The sequence below is a fragment of the Phaethon aethereus genome (assembly GCF_964289735.1).
Source record: "Phaethon aethereus genome assembly, chromosome: Z".
NCBI classification, from domain to species: Eukaryota; Metazoa; Chordata; class Aves; order Phaethontiformes; family Phaethontidae; genus Phaethon; species Phaethon aethereus.
Window position 1 is genome coordinate 33,572,273 of NC_138577.1, and position 15,315 is coordinate 33,587,587.

Here is a 15,315-nt window from a genome sequence, read left to right on the forward strand (position 1 = left end):
TCCTCAAAATTTTCCTTGTATTTTGCCCAGAGACACCTATGCTAGAATTGTATACTAACATAGGTTAGATTTGTGTTGCCTGAGAGATATAAAGTAACCATAAAATATGTTTTCCCCACTTGGTACTGGTCTTTGTCTCTAGAGTGGCATAAAATGAGAATATGTTGGTAAATCTACAGTTTCATATTTCTGAAACACTCTAACACTACAGAATTTATTTGAACCTATAGTAGTCAGCAGTATGGTCAGTGAAGATACATTTTAATTTCTAGAATAAGGAAAAATACCAAATAATTCTGTCACATCTCAGTGACCCTTTTTATTGATAGACAAGAGATGTCTGAAGATTGGGAGAAAGTTTTATGTATTTTTCCACTTTTGTATGGATGCACATACTGACAAGTAGTTTGGACAAGTTTTGTAAAGTGTTTTAGAAGATAGTTAGAATTAGATTGTGTGCTAGCTTGGAAAGTTCTTAGAAGGTATAAAGAAAGTTGGGGAGAAAAAGCCTACTTTTACACTGATAATATAAGGCATGTTTCTTAACTCCAATGGGTAATTGACAAAGGTAGGACCACTCCAGTGTTCGTTTTCAGGGGTCATTCCTTACATTTCCAGAGTTCTCAAGATACTAATTTTAAAGAAAGAGGAAGTATTAAATAAAATAATGTTTTTGTCTTTTATGTAGAGAAGCATATGTATTTCCTTTATGATACACTAGTTTTACATTGTTGACATCATATGTACCACATACTGGGATAAAGATACACATGATCAGACCTTCAGGTTTAAATAATGCTAAATTATATGACATAAATGTAAATTGAAATACATATTCTACATTTGGAGTTGGTTAGCTTAAATAAGCTTTACTGAGCTCTTCAAACTGTGTGGCAAACTGTGGTGTTTCATTAGTAAATCAGTAAGGATGTGTGTGGATAGCAATAGCAGTTCCTAAAAATTCCAGTCTAATTTTAGATATTGATCAAATCTTCTGCCTGGTAAGTACAGTGACTGCAAGCAAATTGAATCGGAATGCAAAGTAAAAATTTTGTTCATTAAAAATTGTAAACAATTATGTGGGGGAATGAAATGGAGAAAGCAGTTGGTATTAAGTCTTTTGAAGTGCTGTGAATGAAAGCATTTCAAGAGAGCAGATATCTGCCAGTCTTTAGCCTGTAGTCTGTTCTTGTAGTGGCTTTGCACTGACGGCTACCTTTTTTGCTGATAGTCTTTGTGGTAAATTCCAGCAGGTTTTCTTTTGTTTCTATTTCAATTTTGATGAGATGCCTCTTTGAACTAAATTATACATACAGTGGCTATTCTTTAGACTTGTACAGTGTAAAGACAGGTGAAATTATTGGAATCTCTATACTGTACATATATATAAAAATGGGTATTGTAACACAAACATGCTATACATATTGCATGTTGGCAGTTCTTACAGTTATAAGAACATCTCCCTTTCTGTGGCCTCATGTCCACATTTTGAATACAGTTGCTTGACAAGTGGGACAAGCTTGAGCTTGGTTTTTGGACATGATAAGTATCTGTATTTCTGGAGTCACTGGGTAATTCATGTTTTTTAGTATCAATAAGAATTTGTTGCTTGTGCTTCAGCTTAGGTAGACAGAATTAGTAGACGTCTTTGACAATTTGAGTTTTAACTATCAGGGCTCAATCCTTCATTCCATATTCACAAAAAAAGTTGTGTAGCTCTGTAGGGAATTGACTGGATGAAGATTAATTTTTACCCCTTGTATTTATCAGGTACTTTTATGGTCCACTGTTTGAAGCAGAGAATGTTTTTGTCACAAGAATTAGCAAGCAAAATAAAATGGTAGTTTTAAAAAGTGTCAATATGATAGTCCTCTAAGACTAGTTTTGCAGATTATGTAAATGTAAACTGATTCTTTATGCCAATGAATCCTCAGAGCTTTCTTAAAGTTACTTAGTTTATCAGCAGCACAGCAATGTAAACCAAATAGCTTTTAGTTACTTTTCCATTTGTTAGAGGAAAAAGTTGGGGTCCAGTACAGTCTGACAGGGTCCTTTTAGATATTCCACATACGGAAAAATACAGTGCATGTTAGAAAATTTACTTATTTGAAGTCAGTTGAAGTTACATGGGATTTTGGGTTAGCAGAGTGATACAGTGTGCAGTTAAATCACAATACAAGTACAAACTGCGTTTAGGAGAGTGTCGCAGTTGCAATATATAGTTCAGTCATAACACAAATGTTAATTTCATTACTGGTGTCTAATAATATGCTCACTGTCGCAGTGTTGGATGTTTCCAGTCTCTGGGAAGGAATATGTGGGGTGCAACTGGTTCAGGCTCATTGCTTGCTTGCTTTGTTTGTTTGTGCCATGGAGCAAACACTGTCATACTACTTTTTCCTCATGAATCGCCTGAATCATCACCTTGAAAAGGATCAGTATAAAACCATATATTTCTTGATCATTCATTGTCCTTGGAATATACATTGTGGCCATCACTTGAATGAAGTCTATTTCAGTAAACCACAATAAATGATCCCTGTGTGTATGGGCATCACATATGATTTGAGGCTGCAACTTTGAGTCTAAGAACTTATTTTGATTCTCTGTGTACATGTTACCTTTTATAACTGTTTCTCTTTCTTGTTCTAGCATGCTATGTGTTCATTTCTCCTCTTCTAAATTCTGCACTACTACTCACAAGTAAATACCCAACAGCCTGCAAAGCTCTGCTTTTCGCTCCTTTCTTCAACTTGTTAGAACCTTTCAAATTCAAATTAATCCTAAATATCAAAGGCATCAGTGCTTTTTTCTACTATCCATAAAAAATCCTGGTTGTGGTTTTCCTATCCATCCTTTTCAAAGTTACTGGTAAGATTTTTCCAGCCTTTGCTAGTATTTACAATAATTCTATCTCCTCTTTTAAATGATAATTTTCCTGTATGCAGACAGTCTTATCAGTACCCGTTCTTAATCACAATGCAGGTTTTCTCTACTAGGTTTTTATTTGTGATTAACACCAAATCAGAAAGCATGTTTTTGCCAAAGTAATGATTACAGCTTTAATGGGTACCACTCACCCTTGGGAGTATCCTACTGACTATGCCAGTTAATATCACAGAATAATGCCCTGATAAGGTTCTTTTAGATATTCCGCATGTGGAGGGTTTCATGAATAAGACAAAATTTTCTTATTTGAAATTAGTTGAAGTTACATGGGATTTCGATTTAGCAGAGCGATGCAGCAATGCACTTAAATCACAGTGCAAGTACAAATTACGTTTAGCAGAGTGTAGCAATTGTAATATACAGTTCAATCACAATACAAGTACAAATTACATTTAGCAAAGTGTAGCAATTGCAATACACAATTCAATCACAAAACAAATGTGAATTTCAATACAGGACTCTAATCATATGCTCAAGAAAAATCAGAGTATCCTAAGCATCTAAATGCATCTTTCAGTTCTGTCAAATAATCTTTTTAATTTTTTTTTAATTTTTCTGACCTGTCAAAGCATTTCAAGATCTGCTACAACTGATGTATTACACTTGTTTGATATTTTATTTTTTTTAATAAAGCACCCTATTACTTTCTTTTGTGAGCTAAACAATCCAGGAGCTCTTAGGTTTAGCCTCTAGAGCTTGGATTCAGTATGACTGTCTTTACATATAATTTTTGTGAGAACTGTAGTATTAATTGATAATTCAGTAATTAGACTCTCTAACCGAAAATTTATACAAGCTCCTGTACAGTACCATACAAGAAATTAAATTTCTTTTACAATACAAGAAATTAAAAAGTTTACATTTTCATATCTTGCTATGAAATCTATGGATTTCATGACTGAAAAAAAGAAACACTATTTCTGAAACTGAGTTTTCTGGTCTACTGCAGCAAGAGTAAAGGTTTGGGGTTGCAAGTCTTTTTCCCTGACTGACTTTTTTTTTTTATTATTATTTCCTTCAGGACATTTGAAACTATAGATAATGCCTCCCAGGGCTGAGATTATGCTCAACTACCTGAAAAATAACAGATGCTGCTATGCTCTTCATAGCAGAGAATGCTGCTGTACAAAGCCAGGAAACGTCAGTGGAACATAACCCCAAGCAGCAAAATCATTGTTGAGATTGGCAAAAGCAAATTGTACTGTATTAGCATCTACGGCTTTTCACATCTGCTGGGTTAAATCAGCAAATACTGGCAACAGCTCATTCTGCAAATGGCCCAAATGTTTTCCGTCTGAGAATTTGAGTTTAAATTCGTAAGCAAAAACCATTCAAAGCAGTAGTAGTGAGAATTGGAGCAAGTTTGCCACAAACTATTAAACCATTTGTGAAAACATTTATTTCATTCACTTATCCACTTGGAAAGCAGCACAGTAACTGTTTATAACTGTTTTGTTATAGGAGTTTCCTTTGTACCAAAACATTCTGGGCTATAATTTTTGTCTACACAGTTTGTTTTAATGAATTGTTTCACTTTTCTTAAATATATAAAGGGATACAGATGAATATAAATAATTGCATAAATGAGAACTGGTATATCCAAAATTACATTACAGAGATTAATTAATCCTATATAAATACCCTTTTTCAAGTACCAATATGATAGCAGGAAATAATATGGAGTTTGGCATTGCTAATGACCTTGTAGTAACAGTATGACTATGGCTGAATTATAGGATATAGTAACGTTTCTAACAACTGTGATGTATTTATTTAAAGTCATTGATTGGCTCATCAAGTGTTTCTGCTTTTGTTTTGCAAAAAAGAGCCCTTATTCTATCCCCTCAGGAAACAAAATATTTAACCTCATTATGAATTGTATCTGGTAATAATAATATTACAACAAAGCATTATACTTGCAGTGAAGTAAAAATGCTGTGGTGGTTCATGGAAAATTGAGATCTGTGACCACTGTTAGGGGTTGCAGTAGAGAGATGTTTTTAAATGTATAGGAATGTCCCGCATTACATCATCCCATTAATACTTTTTTGGGGGCTGGTATTGATCCATTTTAGACTTCAGCATGAATGTGTGATACAATTACAGCTAAAAATGTAATTGTAACAGAAGTAACAGAAGTTACAAGAAACAGGCTTCATTCACATCAAAGTATTTTAAAAAATATGCATACTAAGAGACTTGCATGACAAGCTCTCCTTGGGAGGCTGTAAGAGGAAGAAATGCCACTCTCATTGTGTGAAGGCCACTCCACATAGTTATTATCGAAGTATACCAAAATCAGTGATATATTTAATGACGTATTGATGAGGTGTTTGAATTCGAGTAGGATATATTATAAAAGTTTATCCAGTAAAGGGTCTTTGAACTTGATTTAAACATATGCTGCAACTTTGAAGGTTTACATCTTACTCAGGAAATTTCTGGCTGCTTTAGACTGTAATGCCTAACACTCTAGCAGAACTCAAGTCAATCTTTTTACTTGTAAATACAATTTAAGTACCAGTACTAAAGAACTGAATTCTGTGTTCCTTGTGCCAGAGTCTGATATTCTCTGATTGGATTCTTTTAGATGTCCCACACAAGAAGTATTTAGTATTTAATAACAAATTTACTGGAAGATATTTGATGTTACACAGGATTTTGCATTAGCAGAGTGATACAGCAATGTACTGAAGTTACAATACAAGCATGATAGAGCATACATATTGCAATTTACAATGTAAATGTGATTCCCATTACTGGTCTGTATATGCTGATTTTTTATCCCAAATTTTTTATCCTTTATATGAACTGTATATGCTTACTGTCACCATGCTGGGTATAATATAACCATTTACTGGGAAAGAATACGTGAATTGAAGTCAGCTCAAACGTGTTGGTCTTTTCAAAGTTAATTTTATTCGATGTTCAGTTTTTATACTCTCTGTTGGACTGAGCAGCATACACACTTTCCGTATTTTGGTCTGGCTGTCTGGAGAAGACATTTGCAATCGTCTGGTTCACTCAGGGAAGAACATTTACACAACCATCTGATACAGCCATTAATCTAAAAAAAAAGGCCACCCTCTCTTCCTCTTTATGCTGAGATAAATTCAGCTTTCTTTGCAACACCTATGGGCAGTAATTCCCTAGATTCTTCTCTGAGATTCAAAAGTACAGAGCCCTTGAACATGTCCTCTGAGCCGTCTTCATCTTCAGGTGTTTATTGATTGGTCACATGATGCGTAGAACATTAAAGTGTAAAGTAGAGGAAGTGTCCTGATTTACATACAAAATATACATCCATCATCAAGAAGGTTTTCAGGAGACTGTCAGAGTTTGTTAGGCAGAATGAAGGAGTATCTGCTTATTAATAGGTCCTCTTCCACCTATGGGATGCCCAAGATTTCTTCTTCTGTCCTAGAAAATATTAATTGAGCATTGAGTTCCTTTTAAGTTGCTTAAAGATAAGATTATCGTGTGTTTTTTTGTTTCTTTCACTGGCATCAGGGAATTCTTGAAACTGTGAATGATAATTTCACATTCGTTTCCTTTGAGTAACACATCCGTGTTAATGAACCAGATCTTAGAAGGTCTCTTTGGCATTCATTCATTACACAAGGGTGATGTGAAGCTGAAAAGGCGGGAGCTGGTTTGAAATTAGAGTTTATTTTACAATGTACACTTATAGTCATGTTTTGAACCTTACAAGGGTGATAGGTTGTAGAAGTTCTATGATACTTAATTTTGTTTCCCACCTGTGATTGATCTGCCTTAGCTGTGAGTTTTTGGGTCACATCTATGTAGATGTTTCCAATGGTACAGTCTTTATATTTCTTTATTATACAGTGTCCTATTTTTTTATTATTTTTTAAAAAAAATTGCTTAATTGAATTTTTACATGGTGCAAGTTGTTGTGTAGAGAGTCCTTTTTCATGTAAAAATAGTTTATTTTAGTGTAGGTTACTTAATTTTTATTTCATATAATTTCTCAGGCATGTCACATTCCAGATACTAAAGGCTTCATGTGATAACCAGAGGATTTCTGTTTTTGCAGTGAAAGTAAAAAAACTCTCTACTTTATTCTTATAGTTATGGAGTTTTAATATACTCTGAGAAAGTGTACTGGATGATTCCTATCATATATCAGAAAAAATACTGAAATTTCACTTCAAAGTAGGGAGTGAGCATATATATCTTTGTACAGTCAGCCTCTGAGCACAATGTCTTACCTACTGAAGTTCTCCAGAGACAAATAGTCTCAGGAAAAGAGTGAGCTTGAGTGGGAGAAAGCGAACCAGATAATTATAGATCTGTTGCATTGCAGAACTCAATTCTGAGTTCCTATAAGTAGCACTTATATTTCAGGTTAAGCACAACATTTACACTTGAACATGGTGTTGTGTGAGAAAGTGTTCTGCTAAAGAGATGTTTATTTCTGTAGCTGATGGCCTCAATTTTTGATACAGTATTTGTTGCTATGGGAATAATTACTATATCTAAAGTAGAGTGTTATGATTCAGATGGGGATTAAACAACAGACATAGATCAACTGAAGACTTTAAAGATGGTTCGTTGAGTATTTGTCAATGTGCCTATGTTTTATGCATGAGACTTTGCAATCTCTTGAACAGTGTTGCCAATTGAGCTGCAAATGTATATTGAATTTCCTTGTCTTGGCTAGCAGGTTCAACTCCCATATTTTCTTTTATTCTCTCTGACAGCAAGATGTATCCTGTACTATGGTTAAGTTGATTTGACTTTTCTTCACCAAAGAATATCAAGAATTCATTATTCACTTTTGTCTTGATTAAATCTTAATTTGTAATGTAGGTTTTATACTGAAAAGGTGAAAAAAGCAAACGGAACATCAGTTCTCACCAGGGAATTCTGCTACACACCTATAGAGTCATGCACTTACTGGCAGTGAACTGTGAGGAAGCATCAGTGATTTGATCCAGGTTACAGCAGACATAGAAGTCAAGATTCCCTAGCTTCATTTCAAGTGTAGAAAGAATATGCTCTCCATAGACATATATTGTGTTTCATATCACTGCATTGGCTGACCTGAATCTTTTGGGTTGTTTGTCTTGGGCCACTGGTAGCTGCTTTTAGAGTTGGGCCAGTTTATTGCAAAGAAGGTTTGACTGAATAATGGCATGTGGAGTGCTGTTGGTTGGCAGCATTGCATAAGTCAAATGCATAACATAGATGTGTGATTTTTGGAGGGCAGTGTTTGAATCCCTTTCACTGGGAACTGAGACTTCCACCGTGTTTTTTGCAGGTCCTGAGTATTGGGAAACAGCACTGGTATGTAGTTGCAGTAGAAAGTATGCCTGCTTGTGACAGTGGAGCTTCTGAGATTTTTCAGGCAGTATGGACACCACAAATTATTCTCCATTCTTCATCTGAGAATTCTTTGTTAAGGTGGATTTTGAATGGAGGCAATTGGAGGTTGCAGTTGCCTTGCATCCTTTATACCATTGCTCAGAAGCAGATGAAAGTGCTGGGCACTTCCATACTTCCAACAGACATATCTGATCGAAACACACTGAGCTCAACATAAGGCACCTGAATGTCTGCCCTGAAACCACACATACCAATGTGAGTCAGGAAAGTAAATTTATTTTAGGCTAAGTCATTGATTGCTCTTCAGTTATGTAGTAAGTAAAGGAGGGAGTCATTAAAAAGAATAAAAGGAAGTGAGAAGTACTGGATAGATAGCAAAAAAAAGTCTAAAAAGCCCTCAAGTTTTTCATTATTTTTTTGGGACATAAATACTAATTTGGAATTATCAACTGGACAAGTGAAGAAAGGCTTTAAACTGTGCTAAGACAACAGCGTTTGTTACATTAGTTGATTATATACTCTGTGCTTTCTCTCAGACAGTTTAGAGAGCTGTTTTTTATTTCTTTGCCTGTTTTGGATAACCAGATTCTCAGTTTTTATTCATGATATATAACTTCTCTGACTTAATGGAAACCAGGAAGGTAACTCCACCTGTACTACCTGAGAAAGTAATTGGAAATTGACTGGAAATTCTTCCTGTCAACGATATTGGCACACCTTGGAGAAAGCACACAAAGTGAAACTTGGGCAGTTCTACTCTTGTAGAATATTTACAGAGAAGGTTGTATATTTTTCCTGGTGAGAAAGTTGTTGAAGGCAGTATTGTTGTCATATTCTGTAATGGTAGTCACGTACTTTATAACTTTTTAAAAAATATTAATTTCTTTTCACATTTTCTGATTTCAGTGTGTGGGTGGGTGAATGTTGATTGTAAGGAAATGAGGTAGTATTTCTGAAGCCCTTGAAAGATGGTAAATTAAGCTCAAGGTTGTGCAGGAAATTCTTGAGGAGAACTGAAATTCACAAGCCATACAGTAGTGATAACAGAGGATGAGACAAAGCTTATATCCCTTAAGAACATCCATTCTGTCTATTCTTAATTTTGTATACTGTTAGTGTAACATTCCTTTAAAAAGTAATGGGTTACTAGTCTCCCTCTGAAAGGAGGAGGGGTATTTCTCCTTTTGTGGCTGTGCTTCTGGGCTTGTTATAGTGGCAAAGAGTGAGAGGTTGCAGGGTGTAATATGCAGCAGTGGGCTTAGATGCTGAAGTTCATGCAAAGGGACTAAGAGACTGCAGTAAGGAGCATTGACAGTCATACCTCAAAGGAGATAGAATCCATAGTTAGAGATGTTAGAGATCAGAGGCAAATGAGGAGGGTTTGCTTCTAGTCAATAAGTAACTGGAAGTGGTTGCTTTAATCATAGTTTTTTAAAAAAAGGAGAAAAAGAAAAGGGGGAAAGGAGCAAATAAATTTATTAAAATAAAGTTTTTGGAGGTTGTGGAAGATGTAGTCTGGTACATCTGCATATGACACTTTGTCCCTGGCTTCATTTGGAACAGGGTTTGAAAATAAATACAAAACTTTTGCAAGCAACAAAATATTGTAAGAGTGCTGCCAGCTTTATTCCTGGCTCTTGCATTCTTTTCAGTCCCTGGGTCTGGAAAGGATTTGTAAGGATCACACAAGAGGGAACTGAAATTGTGGAGTTTATATGTAATTAAGATATAAATATTGTTCTCATCAAAAGCAGAAACAATATGGTCATGGACTCAGGAATATGCTAGAGGCAGTGGGAAACCAGAGCACTATGTGAGAGAACTAGAGCTATCGTCCTGGAGTTAATTCCAGGACTGGAAATCCAAAGATAGAATTTTGACTAAAGAGGAGCATAATAAGCTGAGGTTCAGGGTGAAGACTTTAACCCTCACGGGAGAATTATTCAGCAGTGATAAGGAGTGGTGCAATCAAAAGGTGTCAGTTTCAAAGTGGATAATAGATATGGAATGGAAGGGGTAAGTTACAAAGCTTCACAAACCTTCACAACAAATTTTGTGTTCTTCTTTGTTTCCTTCATCAGGCACAATCAAGACTTGAATTCTCTCTGAGGTCACAACTATAATTAAAATATTTTATGTATGTGGCAGTATAAACTCCTGAAAGAAAATAGTGTCAAAGAGAAAATTCAGAAAATAAGTTAGCAAAGAAGACACCACTTGTGAGACTGTTCTGTAAGGGAAAATTTAAATAGATAGAAATTGAACTAGAGGCATAGATTTCAGAGCTATTTATTTTAGAGTTCTGGGAAATTGCATACAATACAAAAAATACGATTGGACGGAATGTTTTTAAGTAAAAGCTTAGTTAAGGTTTTAACATAAAAAAATAAGTAATTCAGAAAGCTATAAAAGTGATGCTGGTATTTTGTATTTTCATCTCTTCCATGTGTTCAGCTATTTCTTCACTGCTATTCTTTTACAGCTACGTTATTAACCATAAAGCTCTGCTGCTGAATATTGACTTGGTGGTTTTATATTTGTCCTTCTACCTGGATTATTGGCAAATGTTTATTGAATTGATATTAGTTCTCTTGAGAAACTATAAAAGATGGACTAAAATTCACATGCAAGATATATTAATTAATTTATTTTTGCTACATTTGGCTTGCTTGTAGACAAATATTTTAATCCATATTTTATTCAAAATGCTGTCAACTTTTAGTTCTTTTGTTAGCAATGCATGACAATTTATCATAGGAAGAGACCCATAAAACCTCTGCTTTTTTGTAAAGTGGATGAAGGCAGTCATGGGCTGAAGGAATGTGGTGATTCAGCTTAATGTACTTCATTAAACATTTCTCTGTTGTTGGAATTTGCTTCTGAAATAAACAATTTTTCTTAAATACTTCATTAGAAAAGGACTGTATGCTATAGAACTTTTTTGTTATCTGCAAGTTCTATTCAATAATTTTCCACTTTTTCCTTCCTACAGTCACATTATTTTAATTATCCTAATTGACACCTACATGCCTTCTCATTGATCATGAAATATTTAATAGGCACTGTCCACTTGAATGAACAGAACCACAGGCCTCATCATTAATCAGAGCAGTGTATAAGGACAGAAGAGTATATCTAACCTCTTCTGTCAGCAATGCTTTCCTTTCTAGAATGAAAAGACATTTCCATCCTCATAATCTGTGTATTTCATAGATGGCAAAGTCACTAGGTTGCCTGTGATGATACCTTGGGGTATCCAACCAGCTCAAATGTGTAACTAGGCTGAAATTCTGATGTTAAGAAATGGATCATTAATAATTATGCTGTTGATTTCACTGGGGCAAGGGTTTTACACACAGTTTCCTTTTCACAGCTTTCCTTTTTCCACATCTTTCACAACAGCAAATTACTACATTTTTATATTATTCCTATTGAATAGGCTATTTGAATTCCAGTCTGATTTTCTTTACCATTTTCCCTAGAGGCTTTTAATTTCATAAAGTCACCTTTATGCAGTCCTGCACGGAAACACTGCTAATAAGTAACACAAACTTTTACAACATCCAGATCAGATCACTGATATTACCAAATAATATTTCCCATAGTGGAGTCCTGCGTGTGTGTCCAGCTACATCTTAGATTTGATTGTTCGCCATTACTCCCTGGCTATAACATTGTCTCTTTTTCCCTTTGGACGTTGAGTGTTGGTTTCCATAAAGAGTTGAGAGGTACCGTTCTGGGTGAACCGAGTGATTTGTCTGGTGCTGCTTTGCACGTTGCAACATGTTCCATCCGGAAGGAATTTAGGGCAAGAGTGCACGGAGGGATAGTGGGTAGAGGTTGGAGGAATTAAGGAGTGGGAGAATGAGTTTTATTGTTGTGGATATGAATACAAATTGTAAACAGCAGAGCTAGTGACATAATTTCTTACACTCTATGTGGAGCAGTCAGCTCATGACAGGTGTCAAAGCACTTTTTTGTGTGTTTGTCCCGATGCATAATTCTTTTAGACTTCTGCATTTGTATTCACACACAGACTTCTTATAGCATTTTTTAATCTTCGTTGTTAGCACACATGACAAAATCTTTATTGTTTATCTTATTCCAGGACTACAATGTAACTAATTGTTTTTCTCTTTAAGAACTGCCTGAGACTACTTTAACTGAAGAGGAAGTTCAAGAGACAGAGGCATGGGCCAGGCCTCTGGTCTACCTTTGGCAGACGAGAGTACGCAATTTCAACGCTGAAAAAGAATACAATGCAGCTTGTGCAAAAAAGGAACCACACTGTGCCATTTGCACCCTTCTCATGCCGTACTACAAGGTAAGCAAGATTGTAACAGCTCCATCTCTGGGTGTAATATTAAATACCTGCCCAGCTACTTAATGTCTAGTAAATTAGAAAGAAGATTAGCTTATGAATTTGGTTTGTATGAGAAGTAAATTAACTCACTGTTGCTAAAATTAGAACTGATGCTCTGTGCACCTATGTTTATCCTTGGTTGCAGACAGTGTATGCCCTCTGCTAGGGTTTATGTAGGATTGATGTTCACATTTGGAGGTGTACTTTTTAGCTATTTCCTTATATGTCCATCTTCAAATGCTTTTTATCAGAGCCTTTTCTATTCCTCCTTCCCATAGCATTGAAGAACTAAGTGTTTTCACAGCACTTAGGCCTTCTCATGAATAATATTCCCATAGAAACAGTCTAATGCAGAGCACTGTTTGGTACTGGCTTGTGGAATTCCTTTGTCAAATGCCAGCTGAAAATGCTTCTGTAGTACTATGTTACTAATTCTGAAGGTGATAAACTGGAATCCCCTCAGCATGGGAACTAGGAAGAAAACTTCTATAGCACCAGACCCAGTTAAAGGGCTCAAAGGGAGCTAGAGGTACAGTATCATTGAACACAGCTGCAATAACAGTTGTTTGCAGGCTGAGTGCTATTCTGGATTTCACAGTTATTTGAACAATCAATGAACTATAGAATGACTGTGATATATACCTAGAAGCAGTTAATTTTCTCATAAAACTATTACATTGTTAGTGCAAGATCTGGGAGGGGAGAAGTCATTTCATCATTGCCAAAAGGGAGAGTAAGACAGACTCTCCTTTCTTTTACTTAAATAGAAAACTTGTTTTTTTTCCAGCCAGACAATCATGATGAAGAAAGTCGTACTTTCAGGGAGGCAAATTCAGCAGAAACATTGATGGCTGAAAATGAAAAGACTAAGCCTCTTATTCCAGAGATGTGTTTTATTTATAGTGAAGAAAACACTGAAAACTATCTATCAAATGCCTTTATTGAAGAAGATGGAACAAGTCGTCTGATTTCCTGTGCAAAGTGTTGTGTACGGGTTCATGCAAGTAAATAAGCTAATTATTCAGTTGTAAAAAATGTAATTTCAAATTTTGTTTTATTGATAAGTAATAATTAACTAGTCTTTCAGTATGTCTTTTAAGTACTTGAAGAACATTTCCATATATAATGCTTGAGTCACTGGATAAATTTTTTTAAAAACTACATTACATTTTGTATTACTTGTTAATGATTGCTGTGAAAATAGTGAAGAATTAACTTTTCTGTAAACTTTCAATAATCACAAACTTCTGACTCTTGTTTCAATTCTGAGCTGTAAAATTCCTCTTTTACTTCTCATATTTTAAACCCCTCTGTGATGTTAGTATGTCCTTATTAAGTAGTCAAGGAAAATTCTGCTAGAGGACATATAGAATTATAGAAATCTTTGGATTGGAAGGGACCTTTAAAGGTCATCTAGCCCAACCCCCCTGCAATGAGAAGGGACATCTTCAACTACAGCAGGTTGCTCAGAGCTCCATCCAACCTGACCTTGAACGTTTCCATAGATGGGACCTCTACCCACTCTCTGGGCAACCTGTGCCAGTGTTTTACCACCCACGTTGTGAAAAATGTCTTCCTTATGTCTATTCTGAATCTACTCTCTTTTAGTTTAAAACCATTACCCCTTGTCCTATTGCAACAGGCCCTGCTAAAAAGTCTGTCCCCGTCTTTCTTATAGGTCCCCTTTAAGTACTTGAAGGCTGCAGTAAGATCTCCCCCACTTGGCCTTGTCTGAACCTCATGAGGTTCACACCAGCCCATTCTTCGAGCTTGTCCAGGTCCCTCTGTATGGCATCCTGACCATCAGGCATGTCAACTGCACCACTCAGCTTGGTGTTGTCTGCAAAGTGACTGAGGGTGCACTTGATCCCACTGTCTGTGTCACTGGTGCAGATATTAAACGTACTAGTCCCAGCACATGCCCCCGAGGGACAGCAATTATCACCGATCTCCATCTGGACATTGAGCCGTTGACCACTACTCTCTGGATGTGTGCAGACTTGTGAATATTGCTATTGACTTTAGGCATGCAGTGATTTTCTTCACCTTGCATTCTTTTTTATTTTCAAGAGTGACTGATGAATGCATGGATTTTCTGCAGTATCTTCTACAGGCAGGAGGACTTGAATAGTTAACTCTAAGAGGTCCATGTGAAATTCTTACATGGAAGTGCGATATAATTGCATAGAATAAATGTCAGTACATTAATTAAAATTGTACATTTTTACCAGAGAGAGAATTGATATGCCGTTGAACTGGCAGAAAATAGAAAGTTCCCTGGGGTTTGATTTTTTGGGTGTTTGAGGGTTTTTTGTTTGTTTGGTTTGGTTTTGGTTTTTTTTGGGTGTGGGGTGTGAGTTTTGAGAAAAGTGTTTGTTTGTCTAATTTACATATCTCATAGACTATGGAATTAGCAGTAAGCCTAGATTGGAAAAGTCTCCTTAGTCACAGGAGGTGTGTTTTACTAGTGCATATGCACAGTTGAATTGTATGGCATCATAGATAGAAAGGCAGAATATATTAATCAATCCAGCTCTCTTACTCTAGGTTGCTATGGTGTTCCTTCTCATGAAATCCATAATGAATGGTTGTGTTCTCGATGCAGAAAAGAAGCCTGGACAGCCGTAAGTTTCACACATTGCTTAGTTATCTAA

General features: G+C 35.8%; 1 protein-coding gene across 1 annotated transcript in view; it reads left to right on the plus strand.

The window, feature by feature from the left end:
* Window positions 1–15,315, plus strand: part of KDM4C (lysine demethylase 4C) — a gene marked incomplete at its 3' end in the record, with an annotated part of 237,135 nt that overhangs the window by 121,399 nt on the left and 100,421 nt on the right. Inside the window, exons 9-11 of the mRNA XM_082013446.1 lie at window positions 12,441–12,622; window positions 13,449–13,665; window positions 15,209–15,285. Of these exons, the coding sequence (XP_081869572.1) occupies window positions 12,441–12,622; window positions 13,449–13,665; window positions 15,209–15,285 (476 nt within the window). The remainder of the gene's footprint in view (window positions 1–12,440; window positions 12,623–13,448; window positions 13,666–15,208; window positions 15,286–15,315) is intronic.